The sequence below is a fragment of the Larus michahellis genome, chromosome 7, assembly GCF_964199755.1.
Source record: "Larus michahellis chromosome 7, bLarMic1.1, whole genome shotgun sequence".
NCBI lineage: Eukaryota > Metazoa > Chordata > Aves > Charadriiformes > Laridae > Larus > Larus michahellis.
Genome location: NC_133902.1, coordinates 53,333,464 through 53,359,315, shown reverse-complemented (window position 1 = coordinate 53,359,315; position 25,852 = coordinate 53,333,464). Strand labels below are relative to the sequence as shown.

At 38.6% G+C, this 25,852-nt stretch overlaps 1 protein-coding gene and 1 long non-coding RNA gene across 2 annotated transcripts in view; one reads left to right on the top strand and one right to left on the bottom strand.

Annotated features, from left to right (window-relative positions):
* The window catches only part of LOC141746852 (uncharacterized), a 76,150-nt gene extending 51,310 nt beyond the window's left edge, over positions 1–24,840 (bottom strand). Inside the window, exons 1-2 of the long non-coding RNA XR_012588511.1 lie at positions 24,637–24,840; positions 16,293–16,386 (exon numbers count right to left, since the gene is read on the bottom strand). This is a non-coding gene — a long non-coding RNA (uncharacterized LOC141746852). The remainder of the gene's footprint in view (positions 1–16,292; positions 16,387–24,636) is intronic.
* Positions 24,841–24,858: 18 nt separating this feature from the next.
* The window catches only part of DARS1 (aspartyl-tRNA synthetase 1), a 43,337-nt gene continuing 42,343 nt past the window's right edge, over positions 24,859–25,852 (top strand). The window contains exon 1 of the mRNA XM_074596143.1: positions 24,859–25,094. Within this exon, the coding sequence (XP_074452244.1) occupies positions 25,011–25,094 (84 nt within the window). The 5' untranslated portion in view covers positions 24,859–25,010. The remainder of the gene's footprint in view (positions 25,095–25,852) is intronic.

The following is a 25,852-nucleotide window of genomic DNA, read 5'->3' as shown; positions in this document are numbered from 1 at the left end:
CAGGTGGTCAGTATCCAGCAAATGAAGGAATATTCTTTATTATCAGTACTCAGAAGTGAAGTCTTCTTGCAACATCTTTGTGACAATGGCCTTTTGCCAATGTTAGAGAAAGAGTTTTTGTTGTTTCATAGTGTCTTTAGGACACTACGACCTAGTGATGAGTTGCACTTGGCAAAATATACAACTGATAGACAATTAAGAAAAATGAGCGCTTCTTAGTTGGATAGAAATCTTAGTATAAATGACACAATTTATAGTTTTAGCTAAATTAGCAGGTCAAATATAATGAGCTAAAAACATTATGGAAACCACAAACTGATTTATGTTCACTAAGATTTTGTCTATAGTCTGTTGTCTAGCTGAGACAAACTCAGGTTTTCTAGACTTTTTTGGCAATGAAAACAACGTCTGTAGAGCAGATGTCTGGTGGAAACAGAGACAAAAGCAATGTGATAGAAGTAATCATGCCAGATGTCCAGAGCAAGCAATTATTCAAACTAAAATTAATTGATAGGAGATCCAAATCTTAAGGCAGTGGTCACCCTTAGCCACTTACACCCTCGCAATACTGACAGAGGTGAGACTCGTATGAATTTTACAAGTAAAACCTATTATGTAGGTCAGTAGCTTTCGTCTCATAAAAAGTATTTTACAGCAATCACTCAAAAGGTTGCTATTATTCAGTGGCAGCTGACCAAAAAACATTTCTGCACAGAAATTTTCAGATTTTTCCTCAAAAGGTCAAATTCTTCTACATAAGGAAAAAGTAATTTTATGCTCAAAATCCAATATTATATAAGACAGTGTAGGAAAAAGAAATTAATCATTCCTTACTGAAAACACAGTGTTTAGGACTGTCAATTGGTTTAGTGTTTAGTTTAGTTTAGTTTCTTGATGAGAACAAATGGAAATACAGGAAATTCCATTTAACCATAAGAAAAAAATATTTTTCACAGTGAAGGTGGTAACAAAATGGAACAGGCTGCACAGGGAAGCAGTGGAGGCTCCATCCTTGGAGATACTCAAAACCCAACTGGACACAGCCCTGGGCAACCTGCTCTAGTTGACCCTGTTTTGAGCAGAGACTTTGGACTAGACAGTCTCCAGAGATGTCTTCCATTCTGTGATTTCTGTCAACCATTCTGTGATTTCTGTGAATGTGAAAAATGCTGGTGTTTAGGAGTTTTCTTTATTTTCCATTTATTATTGGTTCTTTTTCAACATTAAATGTCCAAGTGTCATCTCCATATCTTGTTTGAAATTATGGTAGTTTTGATTTCCAAAGTTTTCTGTCTACTAGTTATGAAACCATGCTTTAATTTTGATCTTACTATCCTCTAATCTGATTTACTTAGTAAATAGTCCCACTGTCCCACCCTCTTTCTTCCTTTCCCTCCTTAAATTTCCAGAGCACATAAGTATTCTAATTTATAACATCTTTAATCTGCAATGATCCCTTCCCTTCCCTTCCCTTCCAAATTGCTAAGACAATTTATTTTTTTAAACAATATTTTTGGAAAATTTTACCGCACATTTTATCGTAAGCACTTCTCTACGTTCTCCTTTAAAAAACGCAGTTGGTTACAGAAGTGTATGTTTCACTGTTTAGAATCAGGGATGATGACTTTAGTATATTTTATACCTTTCATAAAACTGCTGTTATTCAGGAACTGGTAGTTCATGCATCACCTGATCCGGAAGAACCCAGTTTGTTGAGAAGAAATTATTTTTTAAACATGCACACAAAAATCTTAGCTCTTCCATTCTTGAATGTCTACTGTAAACTAAGTACATTCAATATGAAATGTTATGAGTCAATTAAATATACAACCCATTTATTTTCACAGAAACACTTTTCAGATAAATGCTTAATGAATTAACACTACAGAATTCTCACTGTCTTCACCTCCTTTGGATATTAGAAGTACTGAGCTACATGATAAATTGTCCTTTCAAATTATCTACTTGCATGTTTACATATTAAACCTCTTTTGCAGGTACAGGTATGATTAGAACACATACGTTTCTGGTTTTACATATACAAGTACGCTGCATGCAAATGCTAGCATTCACAAACAATTACAAGTGCCACTTTTAAAACTAGTTTAGGTATTTATTTCTTTGTTACAATACATATTGGCAAATCAGACTATTATTTTTCATACTATTAATTTCATAATAAACATGTATAGTATTAGTAATGTGAAATATAATTTCTTAGAAGCAGATTTTCAGTGGGATTTTTGCAGTAACAAGTGACCAATGCTAATCATATGTCTTGTTCTCTGCTTCACAGTGGAACTGTATTCCATTTTGGTAGGACACTTCACAGGCAAAAAGAGAAGCTTTGTAAACATCTACATTCATCATTACTAAAAATAAAATGTATACACTAACAAAGGCATTTAATAATCAACACTTGTTTGAGAATCATATTGTTACAGGAAACACTTCAATAGGACTCCAACCATGTCTTCTTTTGAAATTTTATAAGGTATCTTCCTTTGAAAGTATTTCAGACAAATTTGTTACAGAAGAAGTATTGGTAATACCAAACAACAAACTTTCTGCAAAGTTCACATAACTGAGTCTTTAAAAAAATAGAGCATGCACCTTTCATATGATATGAGAATCACTGAATTTTTTGGATGATGTTGTAAATGCAATCAAAGCATGTTTAGTTTCATTTTGGTTTGTTAGAACTACAAAAGAAGAAGGAAGAAACAGCAATTTGCAAGGAGATGGAAAACAAGGCAATATAAATAGAAAAAATAGTTACACTTAATGAGATTTGTTTTCATTGGAACTGCTGCTGGGTTTCACTTTCAAACTACAGCGTTATCTACTTTCATTTGATTAGAAACAATGCTATGCAATCTGTCTGAGTTGCTTTGATTCTCTCACCAAATAAAAGAACAAGTGCGTCACACTTAAAGGGAGAAAACATTCAATTTAAGGAAATGAAAGAACAAAGAAAGAACCTAGTTACTTTAAATACAAATGTGAAGACAATTACATTAAAGATAGTAAATCACAGTCTGGCAAGATGTTGGTGGATAAAGTCTGTCCTGACACAAACCCACAAGGAATTACTAAAATTCACAGGATTACTTTGGAAGATCGCAGTTGTGGTTTTGTTTATACTAAACTCTCTATCTCAATAGATTAGCTTTTTTCTTTTTAGTAGTTGCTTCTAAACTTTCCCTTTATTGTAGTTTTCCATCATCATCCTTCAGTCTCCCAGTGACTAATGAGTTTTCCATCTCTCCCTGTGCTGCAGCAGTGCTTGCCACCTTTTTTCCTTCAAACTGTTTAACATAATTAAGTAATTTCAGTTATCAAAGCATTTATTCCCAAACAGAATACAGTTTGACATTTGCTACTTCTACTTCATGTCTCTTTCTGTCCTGCATTCTCAAAAGCTTATTGATTTCTCCAGCTGAAAAACTGATGTAACAAGACTTTGCCTCCTCCTGGAAGCCTTGCCTTGCTTGTACTTCTATACTCTCAGGTCACCACAGCTACACCACTACTACTATGGATGCGCTTGTACCATCCATATGTCACATCACATTATTACATCATTAAACATGCATTCCTTTACCACCTAATTATTACTGACATCTTAGAAAAACTTTCAACTCCAACTCAAAAGTCATACTTATTACATATTATAAAAGAATAACTGTATTTATACTGCAGAGTTACATTGGTTTAAATATCTTAGTAAGCAATGATAAAATTTAAAAAAACCCTAGAGAGTTAGCCAGAATGCAAAAACTGTACAGCCAGCATGTTCTCACTAGACTTCATTCAACCCAACTGCTCATTCAGCCTAAATGAGGGAGTCAATTCTCTATCTGAAAAGATTGACAGGGCACACCATTGATCTTACCACATTATCTTCGATATGTAGAGAAATAAAATTTAAGAACTTACTAAGGACTTCAGAACAGGGTTCAAAATACCAAATATTAATTACAATTGCTGTTTTCCCCATGTGAAGACTACAAAATGTTACTTAAAACTATATCAGGTTATCAAGCGCTCAGCCTTGGAGGATGCGTGTTCAGCTGTAGACTACAGAAGCAGAGTCTTCAGGAACAGTCTCTAGCAAACACTGTGGCCACAGATTTGGAACATATCTAATGGAATGTGATGGTAATTCCATGCAAGCTGCATCTAAGGGTCTCTATCTCAAAGCATACCACTTCAACTGGGATTTTATGGTATATGGCACTACTACTGACTCTGCACTTTTTGTGTATCTGAGTTCCCTCCCAGAAAGCTCAGGAATCACTTTGTGAAGCAGAATGGAGGCTAACTAGGAAAAAAAAAAAGTTCTTTTCACAAGTATATTATGTTTCTAGTAGCAACGATGCCACAACTATGACAATCTGTGCATATAAGTGATTTAAGATGTATAGGGATAGTTAATATTTTTACTAGACAAAACAATATATTCGGTAGTTGCTTTACTTCAGGCTTAAATAAGAGTTTATACCCCAGAAAATCCAGCTGTTATTTCACTTAAGTAATTTTTCTAGTAAAAGATATTACTTCTTCATACAAGCCTTGACTTTATGTTCTCTTATTTGCTGCTTCCAACTGTTGTAAATTAACAGAGTTCACATGTTAAGCGTGTGGTTACTTCTAATGCACTAAAGGATCGCTTGTTGACTTCACCTTTTCTTTCACTTTTGAACACATTAATTTTTACCATACCTTTTGCCTTTTTAATACTTCTAATACCTGAATACTGCAAGCTTTTTCCTTTGCTAACAAAGTAAGCTACTGTCAGTGGTAACATGTTAATTCAAGTATATGTTTTAACAGGATTCCCAGGCCCTAATAACCATTACTTCCCGCATTCATGATAAAACCAGTGTGAGATGGCTACGTTCTCACATATCAAACAAAACTTCAGGACAACCCAGTTAAATGATTTGCCAACATACAACTTGATATAGCACTAACAATTTTCTAAGTCTTTCTCAATTACCCACATAGCTGTTCAGGACATACCAGGTTAAACGCTCATCAGCACTACTAAAGTGTTTGATTTAAATCACTTGTGCCATGTTTTGAGATACCTTTGGTAATCTTAAAATAAGAGGTTGAATGATACAAAGTGTTTTTTTAAACAGTTTGCCAAACCTTAATGTTTCTTTACAACAACATATGGTATAGTCATTATTTAAAGGCAGGTTCTCAGCAGTACACATCTTTCACTATAGGGACTGAAACTGGGAACCCATCTGCTCATATCTATTAAATTCTCAAAACAATTTCAAACATTTGTGGAACTGATGACACTTTCAAATATGGTAGGATTTTTATAACATAGGCGAGTAACAGGAACATGATTTCACTTTAACCAAAATAATCTTAAACTGTTGTCAGAGAAAAGAAAAAAGGGAATAAACAGCTGCAGTACTGAATCACGTTAAACACAATGACAGGGCTGTGTAATACAGGCTCCATGTTATAAAGCTTTCTTTTTTCCTTTAAACTAAGGAATGTGCAAATGGTAATCACACTAGCTCAACAGCAAAGTGCTTTACAGCACACCCAAAAATGTGGAGGTGATCTCTTTTATTGTGGCAACTAAAAATATAAAGAAGTCGTCTTTGAAAAATTTTATTTTAATTTGTTTTATCAGAGCTTGTGAGCAGTAAAAAAGAAAATCAAAGGGTTGCCCTGTGTGGTGCCTCTTGGTAAAATAATCAGCTTTGAAGTTATTCTTTGGATAACACAAGACACTGGGTTAAGTAAGGGGCACCTCCTTAGGATTTATTCCCATTTGACACAGCACTGCCAAACATATGTAAATTTTATACTAAACTAAATGTGAAAACATGTATTATATTAAACAACCCTATAAACACTGTGATCGTACCCTAAATAACCACATAGATGAGAAAAAGACAGAGGAAAACATGGAAGAATAAAATCAAGGAAAAACTAGGGGAAAAACTTATAAAATTAAAGAAAAACTGAACAACTGATCCATCGATATTCTTACACTGGCCACTCCCCAGCTGGAGTAATACATCACAGTTCAACAAGTCATCAGCTATGATAACTTAGACAACAAAGGATCGGTACCTATATACAGAATAAATTAAATCAGATTTGTTCTTAACCTCATAGCCATCATATTTTGACAGTTAATTATGTTCATTTCAAGAAACATATCTCAATTCACAATAACTAAAATGCTCACTATGACTGAAAATCTGTTCATCTTTTACCTTATAAGTTTTTTTCTGTTAATTTACTGTTGTGGTTTGGGCTGGACTGGTCACACCACCAACTGAAAAGAAAATTGGTTCTGTTTTGCCTCACACCAGGACGTGCATTGATTTTATTGCCTAACATGAGGAAAAATTAAAAATAGAGGGGGAAAGAGAAAGAAACAGAAACAAACAGAAAAAAAAGATCAACAGTAAAATGAGAAAAAACACAGAGGTCCTCACAGCAGCAGTATCTTGAGTACAGGATTACAAACATACACGCAACCTTGGACTTTTCTACAGAATTTTTAAACTGAATATATTCTGCCTTGTACCATAGCTTTCCATAACGACTTGCAATAAAAACTTGCATATACTGGAATGGTATCTTGATAAAAGGTAAGGCCTTGCCTAAAATTGCTTATACAAATAAGATATAATGTATGTTCGAAGTAGCAAAATTACTTAAAAATTCCAAAAATGCAAACCCTCTACGTATGGACATTCTTATTCCAGAATAAAATCACTCAAGAGTGACAGTAGCAAGAAAATCCATGGAAACTGTTTTAATACAGTTAACAGTTTGTCTCCTGTACGTATGAACCTTCTGAAAAAAAGATCACAACTCCTCCTACACTGTTCAGATAGCTCAATGAACACCACATATTTTTGTTCATTATTCATTTGAAGGTACAGAACATTTGCAAAAGGTGTGACTTTTTGATGCTGGTCATTACAGCTTCCTCCTGATACTTCCATACAACTTCATTACTGGAATTATCAAACTGTAGTCTTTGCTTGACATATATTTACTACCAGTTGACTCTATTTTATCATCACAATATACTTACTGGCCAATTATATTAAATTAATTGAAAAATTCTGTCTCTTGATAGCAAATATCATAGGAAAAAACATATTGAAAATTATTATTTACATTTCTGATACTATTTTGCCACTGGAATATGGTATACTATTTCAAATACACTGTGGATGTCCAGTAAAGTAATCTCAGACAAAACAGCGTGAAATTCCTCAAATTTATCTAGGTGATTTTTAAATTATATTGTAGGAATGATACCATGCCAAAATGAAGGCAAGCATAAGAGGGAGTCAATAAAGAAAAAAAATCTAGGTGTCAAGACATATTTGTGGAATCTATGGAAACCTCATCAAAGTGAACTAGATTTGTATCAAAGACATTTTTTGTGATGTCCGAATGAAATTGAGTTAATGTGCTTGGAAATCTATGTCTCGACAAAGCTGAATGTTGGTCTGTAAAAGTTAGACTAACAATTGACAGTGCAGCCTTCAAATCAAGGTGGCACTTCAGAGCTTAAAATACCTAACAGGATGATCAGAGGAGTTTTGTAAAAGGCGGAGAATTTCAGATTTGAACATAGGCTCTCAGCTTTAAATGGTGTCTCTACAGACATCAAAGAAAAAAACTACTGATGCATAAAAATACACAGCAGTAAGTATTGCAACTAATCTACTGCAATAACTTTTCATTCATTTTGATAGTGGATGGGATTATCAAGATGGAGCAGATCACCGAAGAATCATTTTGTACAATAAAGATCATACCACAGTAGTAAAAATTTTAGGATACTTCCAGTCCTCAGCCACAGACCCTTCATCTTTTGATAACATTCTGCTTGTTGAGTGAAGATTTTAATGAAAACAGTATTTCAGAACTTCCTTCCTTTGTGAGTATATGTCCTCACCTTAACCTTATTTTAACATTGTTTTTTGTGTGGGCGTTTATTGTATTGTAGAGTATGGTAAATCTGATAAGAGAAAAGCAAAGACTGAGCCCAGTCTTATTGTATCAGAATGGCTGAAATAATTACATATCCTGGAAAACCTGGGAATTTCTGACCGTACTTTCAGACACAGAATGGATACACAGTTTTTGATTACAGAAAATTCTCTTGCAGTCAAACACAAAGCTAAACTTCAGTTGCATTCTCTGATGAACAATCAACATGGCCCATTTCCTGGGCTTTGGGAGAAAAAGTGTTTCTTGCGCAAGCCAGTGAACTGAGAATAATAGGAATGATATGCTTGATGACAGCAGCAAGATAGAATCTAAAAAATACCCCAGAAGACTACACTTTTGAATTAAAGTATGACAGGGACAGCACATCGGATGTTTAATCCCAAAAGATTTGCTTCTTTCATTGCCCAATAAGATACAGCTGTAACTGTAAAAACCACCCATTATCTGGATAGTTAATTCTCCCCAGACATTCTAACTTGTTTCTAAAAAGATCACAACAGTTATTAAAAGGCAACAAAAAAAAACAGTTTACATTCTGATTTCCAAAGGAAACAAAATTATTTCCTTTATCTATATTTTATTTTATTATAGCTTCTTTTCATGCTGTGTGATGCAAAAGAAATGTAATTGTCTAGGTTTATTACCTCATAGGACAGATTTTTTCAGATAGAATGGAAATATTATTCGCAGTACTTTGGGTATTTTTTGCAAAGAGAGTTTCCTGTGCTCTCACCATAAAACATCAACCAATTCTGTAACTGAGAAAAGATCCATGCTGCTTCCACCTGAATCTGTTAGCATTGTTCCTGAAATTCAGAAGTGGCTGGCTGCTGCAGAACAGTGGCCTTCACACAACAGGACAGTATGACAGCATATCCATATTCTTGGAGCATGGATTCAGTTCCCAATATCTCATCAGTCTCCTGTACAATAATGACTGTCCAATTCATGTGAATATATTAAGCACATTCATACTACTTCCTATAAATACCTAGAGGAAAACCAAAGGTGGCTGAACAACTTCATGTGAGCAGAGCTCCTGGCAGCAGGCACCATAGAAATTGTTCACCATAGAAAAATAATTCGAACTTATAATAGATGCATTTTTCTGTAGGGACTTACAGCTCTTCTAGAGTTCCTACAATGACCAATCATATTGATATATATTTTCTTGAACCCTTACATTTAAAAAAATAATCCTATCATCAATAGATTACAGTTTGAAAGAGACTCCCTTTACAGGCAATCCTTTTCAAAATTATTCATAATATACTTCCCTGTGCTTCTGGAAACTGTCAAAAATTGGCTTCATATCAGATGGAATATTGGTCTGATTTAATACAGCATTTCCTGTTTGGATATTTAACTAATTCTAGTATTTTCTCCAGGCTTGAGTTTTCACTAAGAAAGCATACTGCAACAGCCTCCAGTGAAGGCTGTTTCAGTGCTCATTTCCTGAATCTGATCTTGACTTCCCAGAGAATTAACCATTTAGTTCAGTGAACTGCTAACTCTTAAAGTAGTCAAGATGTACATCTCCACAGCTATTTACTTAACAACTCTGACAACAGAATTTATTTGGAATCATTTGAAAGCTTGTTCCATAGAGCAAGGACTCCAAATTTCCAAATCATTAATAACTTAAATTTCTGATAAATATTTCTGAACGTAAAAATGAATACTCCATATCTATAAATGAGAGGAAAAAGAGACTTGGACAACAAACAATAAATTTAAGCTCCTTTGGAAACAGCAAGTCTTCTTAGGACTCAGCTCATTAATTTTCCCTGGGAGATATGCAATTGAAATTCAGTGAGAGTTAAACACTTGACTCCCTTAGGTTCTTTAAAATCCCAGATGAAGTGATATTTAACTAATTCCCACACTAACAGAAATTAGTCATTTGGCACAACGATGCAATTTAATTGTTGGTGACTATAAAAGAGTCAGTCCCCGGCACAGCGTTTAATGACGTCATTATAGGAGCTCACATGCCCTGTCCCGCTGGGCTAAGAGCAGCTGAGCTCACTGGCCTGAAAGCCCGGTCACCTGGAGTGTGATACAAGGCAAGTAGTTGCATTGGAAGATGTCTCTCATTACCTGCAGTAAGGTTGTGTACGGGCATTCAGCTCTCCACAAGCACTTTCTGCTTTTCAGAAGCATGTATATTCTACATATTAGAAGTAATATATTCTTTGGGTGTGAGCATCCTCACACGTTCTATAAAATCAATGAAATGAGATCCCTCTCTGGCATGTATGAAATACAATTAGACATCTCTGCAGAGAGTTTCTGTTGAATAGCAAGAGTTTTTCTCTCCTTTCCTAGTTTGTTTTCCCTTTTTCATTCTCAGTGCCCTCACTTTGCTGCCAGAAATTTCTAAAATGGTGAGCTCACTCTCCCCCCTCCTCCTTTCTTTCTTCCTTTCTCTCCCTCCCTCTGCCCGCCGGTGGGTTTCAATGGGCTCCTGCAGTTACTCAGGCGGACAGCATTCCGTTGCCGAGCAACTCCCTGAAAAGAAGCACATGCTGCTGCTGCACAGACAGAGCCTGCCCGTCTGCTCCAGTGATGCTGTGGCCTAATTTCTACCTCTCTTGTCTTAGATACAAAAGGGAACATCTCCAGAGTAGAGGGTTAGGGAGTACTGAATTCTCTGCACTTTTTTTTGTTGTTTGTTTTTTCCCCGCTCTCCCGATCGGGTGCATCCCCTTCCATCTCAGGGCCCCCAGAAGTCATGCATGTCTAATCTGCATGCCTGCGTTTGGGACTGTTCACTAGGCTTTGTAGAATACTGACAATTTTCTGTTAGCTTTTGGCTGAGTTAATAGTACTTGTGGAGATCTTGTTAAGCTTTCCTGTAGCTCTCCCATAAGGGCAGTTTCGCATGTAAATTCTCAAGGTCATTCATCTTTTCCTACCTGACTCTTCATTGCCTGGGTGGTGTTTTTTTTTTTTTTAAAGGCCTCTTTAGGAATGCAAGCATAGCCTTTCTTGTTTTCCCTCTTTTCACTGTGCTTTCCTCAGAACAAAGAACAGCAAACTAAGAAATTCCTTTGGTTTTTCCACAGCCTGAAGAAAGATCACTGCTTTATCCATGGATTTAGTTTTGGACTGCCTAATCTTCTCAAAAGGCAGGCCCATACAGATTCAGATTTTGTGGTTTGAATTTAGCACTGCAATCACAATCATTCACTGTCTTTTACAGACAGTATTATCATTAGGTAAAAAACAGTCAGAGTAAGATGCAAGTTTCCTTATATTTATTGCCAGCTTTCTTAAATTTACTCTTAGCATGTTTTTTAACACAAGGGTTGCTTATGTTAGTTGTCTTTTGTCAGTTCTGGTACCAACTCAGCAGCTCGCTCAACCTGCAAGCAAACGTGAACCTCAGAGAGAAGCTGCGCTGTATTCAGTCTGACAGCCTAATATTGCTCTGGTGCTCTGGGTATTCCGCTGATCCTCCTCTCGCTTCTGGACCAAGTCTGAAGTCCCAGTCCTAATCTACAAATCCCTAATTTGGTTAGTGTGCATCTACTTTAAGGGCAGTCAAGAATCTTCACCCACTGATCCCCAGAGTCAGCACTACACTACAAATTTCTGCCAGCACAGCTACGTCAACACAAACTGTGAAAAACTTATAACCTCCAACTGACACTGCCATACCAGTAAATGCCTGGTTCGGCCTCGTTTATACCATCAGGGCAGCACATTTGTCAGCTTAGTTTGTGCCTTCAGTAATGTGCTGTAATTAAACAGGGAAAAACCACAGTGGCATGGAAAAACATGGGAATTGCAGGTGCCCTGTAACAGATATGACCAGGGGCAGCGTATGTGGACACATTACAAGAAAGACTCTGCAAGACACAGAGATCCAATATCTCTGTAGAAAAAAGGTCCCAGCCCAAATGTTCCATTTCTTCCCAATGGCACAGTACTTGTGAGATTGCACTTTTTGTTCCAGTGTACTTTATGTGTCTAGTGCTGTGGATAAGATTCTGGCTATCTTTTCCATATCTTTTGCTTATCTCCTACACAAAGGATCAGAACTGTTCAACTGTGTGGTAGCCATAGTTCTGCAACACTAAATGCAAATAGAATGGTGAAGTCTCATCCTCCTGGAGCAAAAGGATATTTCAGTCCCTGAGAGTTTCACGTGCTAGGCAATCACATTATTTACAAAATGTTTTGAGACCTTCTGGAAAGAAAGGTGCTATATACAGGCAGAACAATAGTACTTGCATGAGTCACACATACGCAACTTTCAGTATTATACAACTCTTCAAACATCCTTCCTCCCCAAACACATTCTGTATAAGATGAAACATGTGGGACTTTTCTCCCTCAAAAAGACAACTTAATAGAACTAAAGAAACAACAAAATGTCTTAATGTTACATTAAAAATCCACACTCCCACTTGAAGCCAATCTAAAAGGGAAAATAAGGCAACAGAAGTGCTTATGGCCATGGCAAAGCTAATGAAAAAATAAATAAATTAGGTGTTCCCTTGCCAAACAGGTAAAGAACTGAAGAATATCAACACAAGCCAATTCGCCATATGGATACCAATTTCTTACTCACTGTCCAGAGGCAGTCTATGTGTTTCTCTATGTATTTTCGGATCTTGCATCAATTCAAGATGATACTACAGTTTGGCCCACAGCCAGAAAGTGGCAAGTGAAATAATGTTCCAGTACTTGCACTGTGAACACACAGCTGGCTTCAAAGGGAAATGGACTAATCCTACTTCATTTCCCTTCTTCAGTATATGTTTAAAGAGCTTTGGTGCACTGAAGGAAATCGACCAGAATTCATTAGTTCCCTTCTGATTCAGCTCATTGCTGTTGGAAAGGGAAACAGGTTGGGATTGCAGGATCCTACTCAATTTCCTTTTGAAGCAGACTTTAAGCCAATTCTGCTCTCAGTTGTACACGCACAGATCTTCACTAATGATGCATATATTTAAACGTAATACCACTCCAAACTGGCTAAAACATATAAAGACTATGAAGGGAAGAAAAAATATTTAAAAAATATTTTTTAAAAAAATTAATCTATTTGACTGTACTTTTGCTCAAGAGAATTCCTGAGAAACAAACTCAGAAAATCAAGAGAGGAATTTCAAGAAAGAGACATAGGAGAAAAGAGAGAGGGGGAAACCCAACTGAGATGAGGAAAAGATCACAATGAAGGAAAAAAAGAAGATTAATTTTATAAATATAACATAGACATTTTTTGCTATTCAATGGAAAACTACAGGAAACTAAAACATTGATTGTAATAGCTAAAGCAAATCCTAGAGATCATTCTGATCTTGTTTGGTTGTTGGAGGTGGTTTTGGAAATGGAGACATGAAGCTTAATCACTTGCTCTGGAGAGAAAGTTCTTCTTCCCATTCATAATCAGATCTCTCCATTTCTCTCTTCAGAGCTTATGCCATATTTTTATGAGCCTCCTTAAGGCTACTGGAAGCAATAGGTTTTCAAGTGATTCTGGGCTATATCCTGTTCAGTTTAAGGCCACCGCTTTTAAGACAGTAAGCCAGAACCAACACTCTTCCAAAGCAAGCCTACAATTAACCACCTAAGTAGAAAGTCACTTGTGACAAAGAAAGCAGAACAGAAGAAAGCTACAGGGTTCATGATGGGACCGTGGCTTCAGTTGAATCAAGTAAGAACAACATATAGAAATCACTTTTTGTAACTGTAGTGAAGACAAAGAAATACTATTGCTGTAATGAACTGTCTCTTAAGATTGAACTGTGACACTTTAAATGGTGAACAGCCTTATGAATTTGGTTTCCCTAATTACAAATCCATGAGCTTGAAGCAGTACATTGCACAGAAAAAGTGTCCTGGAGTTGGAATCAACCAAAAAGCCTTCAAAATAGCAACACTGTTTCTCAGAAGAGATGGGTGATTCCAAACCCCCTAAATTTTAGAAGCTTTTATTGTCTGAAATTGTAGAGGTGTCTGAGGAGCTCTATGCAACAATTTAAAAATTTGATTCCTTACAAGTTAGCTGCAGAAATATAGTACAGACACAATTTATATCCTGCACTATCAGGAATGCACAGGAAAATGAAGGACAATTAGAGATCAAGTAATGGCTCAGTGATTCTGTAGAACACTGTACCACCTAGAGAGTCAGTTAAAATGAGATTATTTTCCTTTGCTATTCTATGTCAACCTCAATTTCCAGCTTTAACTTTTATCACTAGACCATAATTTAAAATGTTATTCAACCTACTCTAGAAAATATTGTATGACATTTATAACTTAAAAAGGCCGAGAGCTTCATATAGAAGCACAGGGACAGACACAGCAATAAGGTAAATAGTCTGTTCTCTTTGCATGCACAACTTATTTTCTCACTGCAAAGACAAAGGTTGAATGTCCCATCCCTCTTTAGTTGTCGTGAATGGATATTGTACAGGAAGAAATCAGTCACCACTTGTAGATAACATCACAAACAAATAAATACATGAAACAAAGGCATTTCACAGCTCAAACATTCAAAGTCAAATCTAGTTTATTAGCATTTTTCTCTTTTTTGTAGTTTAATGTACTTCAGTTTCAAAGTACAAGGCAAGTGATACAAAGGCAACTCTAGATCAATCAGCTCAGCGAGTATAACTGAATTTTTTTAATCCTTTCTTGTTTGCCACTTTATGTTTCTTTTATTATTCTTGTTTGTTACACTGATCACACAAAAGGTTTTTGTTTTGTATTCCCTTCGCAAAATCTGCATTGTCCCTCTTCTTACCTCTTCAGTTTTACTGTCTCTTGTAAAGAACCATTTTCTATTGCTCATGCTGTGCATATATATGACTTAAATTTCACTTGATGCCACCTCAGAATTCAAATTTCCCTCCAATTTGAGATCAATTATTCTGCACAAAGATAAAACTATATTCTAAATATATCCCAGCCCTTAACAGAGGTGAGAATTTTGTTTTTCCTGTCAGAAACATTTCAGCTTGCAAACATATTCCAGCAAAAACTTCCCTTGATTCCTAATGTAAAGAGCCATAAGTTGCTTTACTGAAAATAAAAATGAAGTGCGGAATGAGAAATCTAGTTCAATAACCTAACCAACCATGGAGATAGAATTACTATTTACAAATGGGAGTCAGTGTATTCAAGAAGAATTGAGCTCTTGAAGACATAACAGGAAAAGAAAACATCCTTTGATTTACATCAGAGAAGTCTCTTAGACCTCAAATGGGAGGCAGCGAAATACTGAGGGAGAGAGATTAAATACTGTGGCAAGAGGTAGAACATAATGACAAAGGAACACCTGCCCCTGCTGCCATTCTTTGACAGGTACCAAATGACCATGTTTGTCTGCAAGCAAGTTTTAATACACTGTGGAGACCAACGCAGGCTGCCCAGTGGAGGAACAAAAGGAAAAGGAAAGCGATCAGGAAGCCAGGAAATAACCAAGTCCTCCCACTGTGCACCGCACATAGTGCAAACGCTTGTGCAGACCACCCTGGACAACAAAGGAACTGCATGCTGTTTGAGCAACTCATCCTTCTACTTATGCACAATTAGGAAAGGAGGGACAGGGATCATGGATGCCACATAACCTTACAGTGACCTTGGTAATAGGTACTCTGAAAATACATGATGGTTACTTCAAATTACAGACATAGATATACCACCCACATTCATCAACCGTACCTCCTAGTCCCAACACCTTTTTTAGACATCACAAACTAAGAAGAGTTAGGTTTGATATCTACAAACTTATTCTCACTAAGAAGTTTAACCTATGACTTGTCAATATTATCCCATCTCCTTGATTCTTCAAATATAAAATATCATAAACCACTAGCAATTCAACATTCCCACTAAACAATACAGCCTCCTAAGCAAAAGGCTGAGAATTTTGACATTACGTAACAAACCCACATATTTCTCAACTCATTGACACAAGTGCTTTTTCTAGTAATTGTGCCCAAATCAAGAAAAAATAGAGGGTCTCTTTTAGCAAAAAGTCCAGTAGCTAAAGTCTAAGTGCAAAAAGGATGTATTAAAATGTTCCTCTTCTGTTCAACCTTGGATTAATCATCTGTCTATTTACCAGGGATTTAGGAAGAGCACAAATAGAACCCAGCCTATTATTATGCATTAAAAAGTAAGCTTTCTGTATGAGAATGCCCTCACTTGCTTCACTGTACCAGTTCAAAATATGTGATGCGTAGCTACTGAGAAATGTGGAGAAATTATTTCCACTACAAGTATTAGAAAATGTTGTGTTTAACACTAACCGGGTCCAGCTGGCTTCTTTGCTTTCTCAACAGACTTCATAGCTTCCTTGAGTTGTTTTCTAAGGTCTTCCTTTGGCTAGTCATGTTTACAGCACTAGGAGAGGAAGAAACAAAGCAATTGTAAAGCCTGTTAAGAAGCAGTTCATGTGCTATTAAAGGTGACCTTTCCACTTCCAGTTCTATTTGTTCTTCTTCCTCTCCAAAGTGGGTCAAATCTTTCAGTTTAAAATCTGAGCACTCTTCAACAGTCAGGTCTCTGAAAAAAGCATTCAAAGCTAAGTTCTGAGATGTCCTGACCTTCTGAAAAGCTTAGAGCCGCATTCTAAGAAAGTGACAAAGGATCACTCCATAGCAGGTTGAAATCTAATGATATATTAGAATATAACACAACCCTAAGCATCCTTCATACTGGATAAAGAAACTGTTAGTCACAGCAGTGCAGTAAGCATAGTGGTAGTCTCCAAATGCAGAAAGATGCACATCTTCTCAGAATGATTCACACTGTTAGACAATCATGCCTTTGCAAACAGCTGTCCCACACAAACTACTGCCCACTGTCTCTTTCTCAATTGTTCATCACACTGCCCTTCAGTGGAAACTGATAACCCTTACCTATGCCGTCTGTTCACAGGAGCATTTCAAGTATGGTCAGCCAGGTTAGATTAAACAAATGTCAGAGCTTTGCTAACCTGGATGACTTTGAAATGGACAGGGGTGCATTCATAGGGGTAGTTCAGTCTGAGGGTGCAGCTTCACATTGAACTTAATTTGGTGTAAATGCAGATTACCACAGAACCTAATCTTTAAGACAGTACTGTGGGCAGCCAGTCTCTTTAAGTACTTTAAGACAGTACTGTGGTACTTCTCACTGCTAGAAAAGACTATTGTCCCTGGTTTGCTGTTAGATATTTATTAGGGAAATTTTGCAGATCCTCAGGTTCTTCACCCACATGATCTCTAATTTTTTTTTTCTGTAGCTTGATCCTTCAAGTGATAAAACCTTGCACCCAGTTCTTGAACCTAATGCTCAGCTTTGCTAACTCCTCCTCGTCAAGGAAAGCAGATGAGGTTTTGGATTTGTGCTAGTGTGTTTTAAGTTGACAATCAAAAAAAAAAGGGCACCCAAGTCTTTATTAGCTGAATAACTGCAGCAAAGGCAAAACCACTGCAAACCTAGATAACTGATACAGCAAACTGAAAGATGTACATTTTAAGTCTGTTCCACGTGGTGTAGCTTAGTATCTTTCATATCTTATTTTCCACTAGATGGGTTCAAGTCTACAGATCATGGAATCTAGAATATAAATACAAAAATATGGAAAAACTAACAGAAAGACCTTGACAATCACATAGTTAAATCATACAGCAGCCAAGCAAAATTAACAGGAATGTCCTCAACAATCCAAAAAAAGGAGTAATCTATCAAGGTCTGAGAAACAGTCTTCAGCAAAAAAAAACCCCAACCCTGCTGTCAGGTAATGTATTTAGTCATTTTGAACGAAGGACAGCTAAAACAAAAACCTGTTATGATGTAGATTTGCATTTTCATTTGTAAAAAGCAGATGGGATATACCACGTTAATCATCCTGTTTATATGTTTCTCTGGTACTGGCTGTGAACCATTTACTTATCATTTTATGTCTTACAAAAAGCAGCAAAATGTAGACTAAAGAACTAAACCAGCAGTTCTGTGTGCACTCCCTACAATCTTGAACACCATAAAGTTTATAAATGCTGACAAGTTTTGCTCAACAGACAAGAGGAGAGAGGAAGTACACCAGTGGAAAGTAGCTGCAGTTTGCATCGTGTGCAGATCATACTGGTGTTCCCAGAACGCACTAGGCTGTAGGTACGCATATCATTTAATCACACCAGTTGCTTGAAGTTGAAAATTGGCATGATATTCTTCCTGCTCCCTCTAGAAGAAACTAACAAAACACATTTCTAGAACTCAGGATTGCATCACATAAAAACACGTTACGTTTCCAAAGTGAGGTGTTCAAAATGAAGGCCCAAATCTTACAGAGATGTGATAAACTTGGCACTGTATATAATCCTACTACCTGAAAATTAGAGGAACTTGATTTTCTAGGTATTTAGACTGTTCTGAAAATCTCAATTCTGTAGAAACATTTATCAATCTGTTCTGATCAAATTCAAAATTTATACTATTTTTTACTGATATGTGGGAGCCATCCATAAAGGACAAGCAGTACAGACGTTTAAATGACAAAAGCATGGGGTTCTCCCCCCAAAATGAAAATGACCATCCTTCTTTTGTCCAAGGCTCAAGAAAAATGCCTATAAACTGAGAACAAATCTAAGCAAAGAACAATCCTCCCCAAATTAAATTTTAATAATTAAAAGAAATTTAGAAGACAGAGTACAACCTTTATAAAATAATTTGTTGAATATCTTTGTCAAAATCCGCTATCAAATAAAATTTGATTTTTCTTATGATGGTGAAGGCAAAGGCTGGAGTCGTACCTAGTTCAAATCGCACCACCCTGGTGAGATGGAATTATCTCAGTTTACAGAAGGAGAGGTTTGATCCTGACGGCGTTTGCCTGAAGCTCTCTGGTAGAGAAAAGTTTGAGCTATAATGACAGAGTGTGCAGAATGACCCATATTACCTTTTGGCTGAGTACTACTTTTAGCAGCCTTTAGTAGTTTATCATCACTATATGGTAATGATGACTTTTCTCAGACACAAAGAATTATGGTTTTTATCAATGGTTCATGCCAAATCCAAGTCCTTAAAAGAAATCAGCTCAAAGCAGGTGCACAGAGCTGTCAGACCTTGAAATTTGTTTTGAAACCAACCACCTGTTAGTGTAATTGTGTAGCTGTTTTTCCTGGCTTATGGGATTTTACTTCAGCTGTTGTTCTCATGCTAACGCTTATTTCCTCTAGGAATCAGTCTGTCCATTTACACTAACCTACAAATTTGTAAGTGACTATCTTCACAGCCTGATTCAATCTATACATGCAGAGTGTCTGGTGTAACACCCTTAATAAGTAACACACTTTTATTTACAAAATAGCTCATGATTGCTGCAGGAAAATGTCTGAAAAATAGTACTTAACATCCTCTGTGTCACATTTAATCATTTAGATGACTCGTCTCTGTTTCTTGTTTGTTTCAGACAGCAATAAAAAACACTTACTCTTAATGGATGATCACAAAGATCAGATTTATGTTGGTGCATGAGTCACATTCTACTGATAACAGAGCACTGTTCCTGATGCTGAAATAAAGTCTGAGTCAGGATACCCATTAAACCCTTCTGTTTCTAAAGGTTTATAACTTCACCGTAAGTTGACTCTGCGTTAGAGGTTCGCAAAGATACTCTCACTTCACAGGAAGATACAATGGCTTAAGATGCTTTTTGTAAATGAGAATGGCACGTAGGAAACAACAATATGCTTGCACTTAAGGGGCCAGACAGAACTACAGATCCTTTATTCTCCAGATTGCTGTTTTCAGCACCCTTTGGACATAAGCCACCCAAGAAAAAGAACTGGACGCTTGGGTGAGAACAACAGTTGAGCTGTTTATGAAATGTCTCCTGCAACAGTCAGTCCCAACCATCCCGCAGCTCCACACTGCCCTCCAGGGAGGGCCATCAACAATGTCCCGATGTTTCCCTCAGTTTACCTCTGACAGGAGATAATTCCTTGGGAGTAAACACATAAAGCGAGTAAGAAAAATATAGCTGACATAAACATGAAAATATTCATAAAATATTTCATGACATAAGAACGGTAAAAGATAAATTACAAAGATTAAATATTCCGTGTGTTCTTATTCATGCTCAGATAACTGCTATCCAAATCCCTTTCAAGCATCATATAAAGGAAACAATAAACAATTTATGGGTAATAGTTCATAAATATATGCAGTACTGTATGTCCAATGGGCGTAGATATTTCATTGTGTAAGACATGATTACTAGGTTTATGCATGATATGAAATGTGAGTTGTTCGCAGCTATTTAAAATCATTTTGGGACACAATAAACTGTTGACAAGATATATCCCATTTAAATGTATCGCCCATCCCTGACTGTACAGCATGTTGTCTTGTGTTTATCAGAAGGAACACTTTTAAAATGCATTGAGAAACTCAATTGTTATCATTGTCTTAACTTAAAAAGACTACACCTTTGTATAGAGTTCTGTTAAAAGAAATCCTGCCACTTATCATAAGCACGTACTTCCCCAAAGTTCCTGTTTTTTTAGAAGTTTTATTAATTGCAAATGTTGTTTACTAGAGGAAAACCGTGATTGAAGCTCTAAAACAAAGAGAATAGTTGTAACTTTAATCCTTTCAATAAGCCTTTGTTTCCCATTGACTAAAAACTTCCTAAAGGAAGTAGAGCTGCGAAAATCCAGGAAGGAATTAGATTTGCCAAATTCTGTTCCTAGTTGGATTTAGATGCAAAGGCTTTGTTACTCATTGTACAAATGTTTGAGTAAAAAAAGAATGATCAATTACAAATATGCATTTTTGCCAAGGTTGAAAATTATTAATAGAAGAGCTTTCCCTATCACTGAATGCACACCATGAACTTACATAACTTAAAAAATAAGTAACATATTCATTTTTTAGCTGCTGCTGCATATTTTCAGTGGTTTTTTTTTTCTCTTTTTGTTATCTACAGGGAATTTGGACACTGGCCTGACAATCATACAAGAACCTAGATAAGCAAACAAATACGGAAAGGAAAAATAAAATGCAACCTCTTACTTAAATTAAGCTTGCTTTGCAGCATCCAAAATAAGAGAAATCTTCAAAATCCCTTTCCATGACAACAAGTAATTGCATACTGGGAAGTGTACTATTGTGGCAATAAAGCTGAATTCCCTGAAGACCTTTCAGAGACACTACCAATTTGTTTTGTATTTTTTTCCACATGCTCCTTTTAACTCTGTACCACTTCATGCTCTCCAGGTTTTAACTAGCCAAACATGTAGAGACTAAGTAAATATATCCTCACTTATTCCATAAGCCAGAGGTCCTTTTAATTTCTTATCCTAAAATAATTTAAATGCAATTCCTATCTCCTTCACAGCAACATGCTGTATATTTTAACTGTTCATTTCTTGATCAATAGTACACTGGAAGATTAAAGAATATTTGAGCCACCATTTTTGTAAAGTTCTACGTAAGGATATACCATGGAAGGTGCTGACTACAATCAACTTCTCGTGGTTTCAGCGGAAGCGTTCTTTAGCATATTGTGGCACCCAGCTCTTAAGTGAAATCAGCACTGTATTTTAACAAAAGTATGTCAAAGGTTTGGCCCAGCTTAGCTGGACCACTGTGTTGGAAAGGCTACGCTGTGAGTTCCAGTAGCCAACAGCGGGCAATGAAATGCTGTGGTTAACATCATATCCAGCCTCTGTGAACTGCTAGTTCAAACCATCCAGAAGAGAGGCTGACTGGGCGTGATCTTTAGTGTAAGCAGAAGCAAATGCCTCTGGATTCCTAATGAGACATATTTACAACTCTGCTATGGAGACGCCCATATAACATTTGTAACATGAATACACATATGACCAAATTTTGGAGTAGCTTCAGTTTAGGGTATTACAGGTGCTAACGCCTAAGTTTCACAAATATGTTGGATATCTTTATTCACAGTGACTTAAGACTTGCTCTAAGATATTTCCTGCATGATAAATAGAAAGAGAAGAGAGAAAAGAGAAGAGAAGAGAAAAGAGAAGAGAAGAGAAGAGAAGACCCCAGATTTCTGCATTCCACTTTTGATCACAACAGTTGACAACCCCCTCCCTCCCTTTAAGATGGAAAAGCCAATTTTAATTTAAACTACAAACTGTTGACCAGGCCTCAGCTTGGCTTTGCAATTCACTATATGCCTGAGGGATAAATTATTTAGCATTAGCACATGGTATGTCATGTCTTGTTACTTAAGTGGAATATGGCTTCCATCCAGCTGGACCCCTGGGCCCTCCCCGATTGGCTGTGCATGATGTCATTTCCATTTGGTAATCCTCGGTGAAGGCCCAGGGGACAGCGCTGGCCGCCCGGCAGGTCCCCCGGCCCCTCCATCTCCCACCCAGGCCCAGCACCAGCTTTGCTCATACTTATCACTCTAAGGTTCACTGCAGGTACTGCCCCAATTACATGATTTTCAATAATAGTGCAATGAAACAGAAGGGGCAGCAGATGAGCTACATCATCTGCACTAGTATTTTGCTTTCTTAACAGAAGATTTGTAATAAGTTTAGTGAGATAGATATAGAAAAATAAATTTTTGCTGCAGACCCAAATTAAATTTTGGAGAATTTTGAGGGGTTTATTTAACCAAATATGAAATAATTAGTCAGTAATTCTTCCTAAAATTAATTTATCTTTCTATTTTCAGTGTATTGTAAAATTTTGTTCAAAAAACCCTGTTTCTGCATTGCAAGACAAAGGGATTCTGGACAAATTACCTGAGACCATGAACTCTGGAAAATGCTTCTTCTGAAAGTTGGGCAATGGAATAATTAGCTACAGTGCCCTTTAAATTGCCATACTTTGTTTTCAGTTAATACCTTAATTATATTAAAAGGGTTTTTCCTTCAGAACCACCTTCAGCTTACTTGCCCCAGAGGAAATACTCATTATGCTATTCACTATTGGAAGGCTCCCAGCATAAAAATAAGGGTTACAGGGTTGGTTTGTTTTGATTGAATTTCGCAGCAAAGTCAGTGAAATGCCGAGAATTACAGAGCATTCTGTCGTACAGATGGTACTGTCTACTCCGCGGTGAGGCACGCGATTTGCATCTGTCTGTTAGTTAAGGTTCAGCAGTGGTTCTGCGCGGGCTTGTGTTCTAAGTGACAGGTAACAGAAAAGACAACTGACACACTGTAAGAAATCCACATGTTTTTGTTACCGTTACATTAGCATTTAAGTACACCACACGATACCCTACTACCAGAACTTTGTTTCTTGTGGTGAGTAGGTATGAAAACTGACTGTGATTTGCCTTCTCTGTTACTGGATCGTAATTCTTTGCAATAGTCCTTTGCATGAGAAGGACTTTGTGAAAGCTATGCGGTCTTATGGTGAAGTGCATAATTCTCTGAGACAGAGGCAGAAGGGGAACTTTGCAAGGGGATTCCCATGAGAAGAGATGCTGAACCAGTGCAGTACAAAGTGCTGTAAAACAAACAACGGTAAGACAGGAAACCAAGAGCTCTAATCGATACCACAAGAGGGATTAGTTAGTCAAATGTGAAAATTCAGAACTGCAATTTAAATCAGGACAGCTAACTCCTTCTTCTCATCCTGCACAGAATAAACAACCTACGGCCATAGGATTCAGCAGCTGCTTGCAACTTTGATTTCTGCCATTTGAAAGTTGGCACCTGCAGCAAAGCCTGGCCTCAATACTGTAGCATTGATTTAAGCACTCAGCTGCAGGGAAACACCTGGATTTGCAATAATGTTAATTCTCCCCAAATTACCAGATCTACTTTAGGTTTTAGCTAACTAATAATAAACAGTGGGATTGGCAAGGGGACAGGAGACTAAACTGCTGTCAGGATACAGAATCATAGAATTGTCTAGGTTGGAAAAGACCCTTAAGATCATTGAGTCCAACCATCAATCTAACCCCGACAAAAACCATCAATAAACCATGTCACTAAGCACCACATCTACACGTCTTTTAAATAACTCCAGGGATGATGATTCCACCACTTCCCTGGGCAGCCTGTTCCGATGCTTGACAACCCTTTCAGTGAAGAAATTTTTCCCAATATCCAATCTAAACCTTCCCTGGTGCAACTTGAGGCAGTTCCCTCTTGTCCTATTGCGTGTTACTTGGCAGAAGAGACTGACCCCCACCTCTCTACAATCTCCTTTCAGGCAGTTGTAGAGAGCGAGAAGGTCTCCCCTCAGCCTCCTTTTCTCCAGGCTGAACAACCCCAGCTCCCTCAGCCGCTCCTCAAAAGACTTGTGCTCCAGACCCCTCACCAGCTCCATTGCCCTTCTCTGGACCCACTCCAGCACCTCAATGTCCTTCTTGTAGTGAGGGGCCCAAAACTGGACACAGCACTCGAGGTGGGGCCTCACCAGTGCCGAGCACAGGGGGACAATCACTTCCCTGTAAGGATAAGCACTGGCAAGCCAAGTTTACTGTCAAGATAGAACACAAGTGCACTTTGGTTGGGCTACCAAGCTGAGCCAAGCACGTTAGTTAGACACATCGCAGTCCAACATGTTACCTCAGGCCGTAACATGCTGGATTGCAAAGCAGTGTCAGCCGGGACCAAACCCACCCGCGGCCCGGCCCGGCCCAGCCCAGCCCAGCCCAGCCCAGCACACCTCCGCCGCGGCACGGCAGCTTTCCCCTCCGCGTCAGGGCAGGGCTGGGGGCGCTGAGCCTCACCGGGACGGTGGCAGTTTGGCGAAAATGACCGCTTCGGCCGCTGCTCGCCCCCCGAGGCGAGGAGGGGGGCGGCAAAACCGCAGCCTCGCCTGTGGCAGGGCGGGAAGCGACACCAACCTCAGCCCTCGCGCGGCGGGGGCGGGGGCGGGGGCGGGGGGGGGCGGAGAAGCCCGCGCTGAGGTGGCGGCCCAACTCTCGCGATAGTCCGGGCGTCGCGGCACTCTCGCGAGAGGCGGGCGGGCGGAAGCGGCGTGGCCGGGCCGGGCCGGGCCGAGCCGAGCCGAGCCGAGCGGTGAGGGGTCGCAGCAAGATGCCGAGCGCTGCCAGCCGCGGCCAGGGCCAGGGCCAGGGCCAGGACCGCCGCCCGGAGAGCGAAGAGTCGTCGGCGTCTGATGTGGGTCTCCGCAGGGAGGGAGGGGGCGGGCGGGCGCGGCGTCGAGACTGCCCGTGCCGAGAGGGGGAAGGGGCAGGGTCTGGCCTAGCGCGGGCTTGGAGCCGCCCGAGGGGCCGGCGCTGAGGGGGCAGGCGGCAGCGGGGTGGGGAGGGCCGGCCTGAGGGGTGGCGGGGTGTTGGCCGGGTCCAAGGGCAGAGCTGCCTTTTGCTATTGCCCTGCCTGTCCACCCCCCCCCTTCGCTGGGCCCGGTCAGTCCGTGATTCACTGAAGAAAGGTCTTAGCCCCTCTCCAGTCACACAGCGCTTGCAGAGCCCCGCTGCAGTGCCAGCTCCGCGTGTGCGGGTGGAGGAGGCCCTGCCTGAGCGATGAGAAACGGCACAGGCCTGTCCCCGTCCCCTTTCCCAGTGTCAGTTCCCTACAGAAACATCTGGGCAGCTGCTCCACAGCAGGCCACTTCTGCAGGGGCACTGGTGGCTCCTGCTGACCTGGCAGGTGTGTCTGTCTTGTACATGAAGATCACGGATCAGTGCTGAAAGACTGTAGGCCAGTATTTCTTCAGGAGACAAACAAAAAGTATTAATAACGAGCATCACTTCATTTTGTTATAAAATAAAATTTGCTGGCGGTTGAAAGGCCAAAAATGCATCAGCACTAAGGGATTCTGAGTATAGGTGGCTTCTGTAAAATTACATAGGCCACGATTCATCAAAAGCAGAGAAATGAATACACCACACCTCCCCCAAAGTAAAGTATTTAGA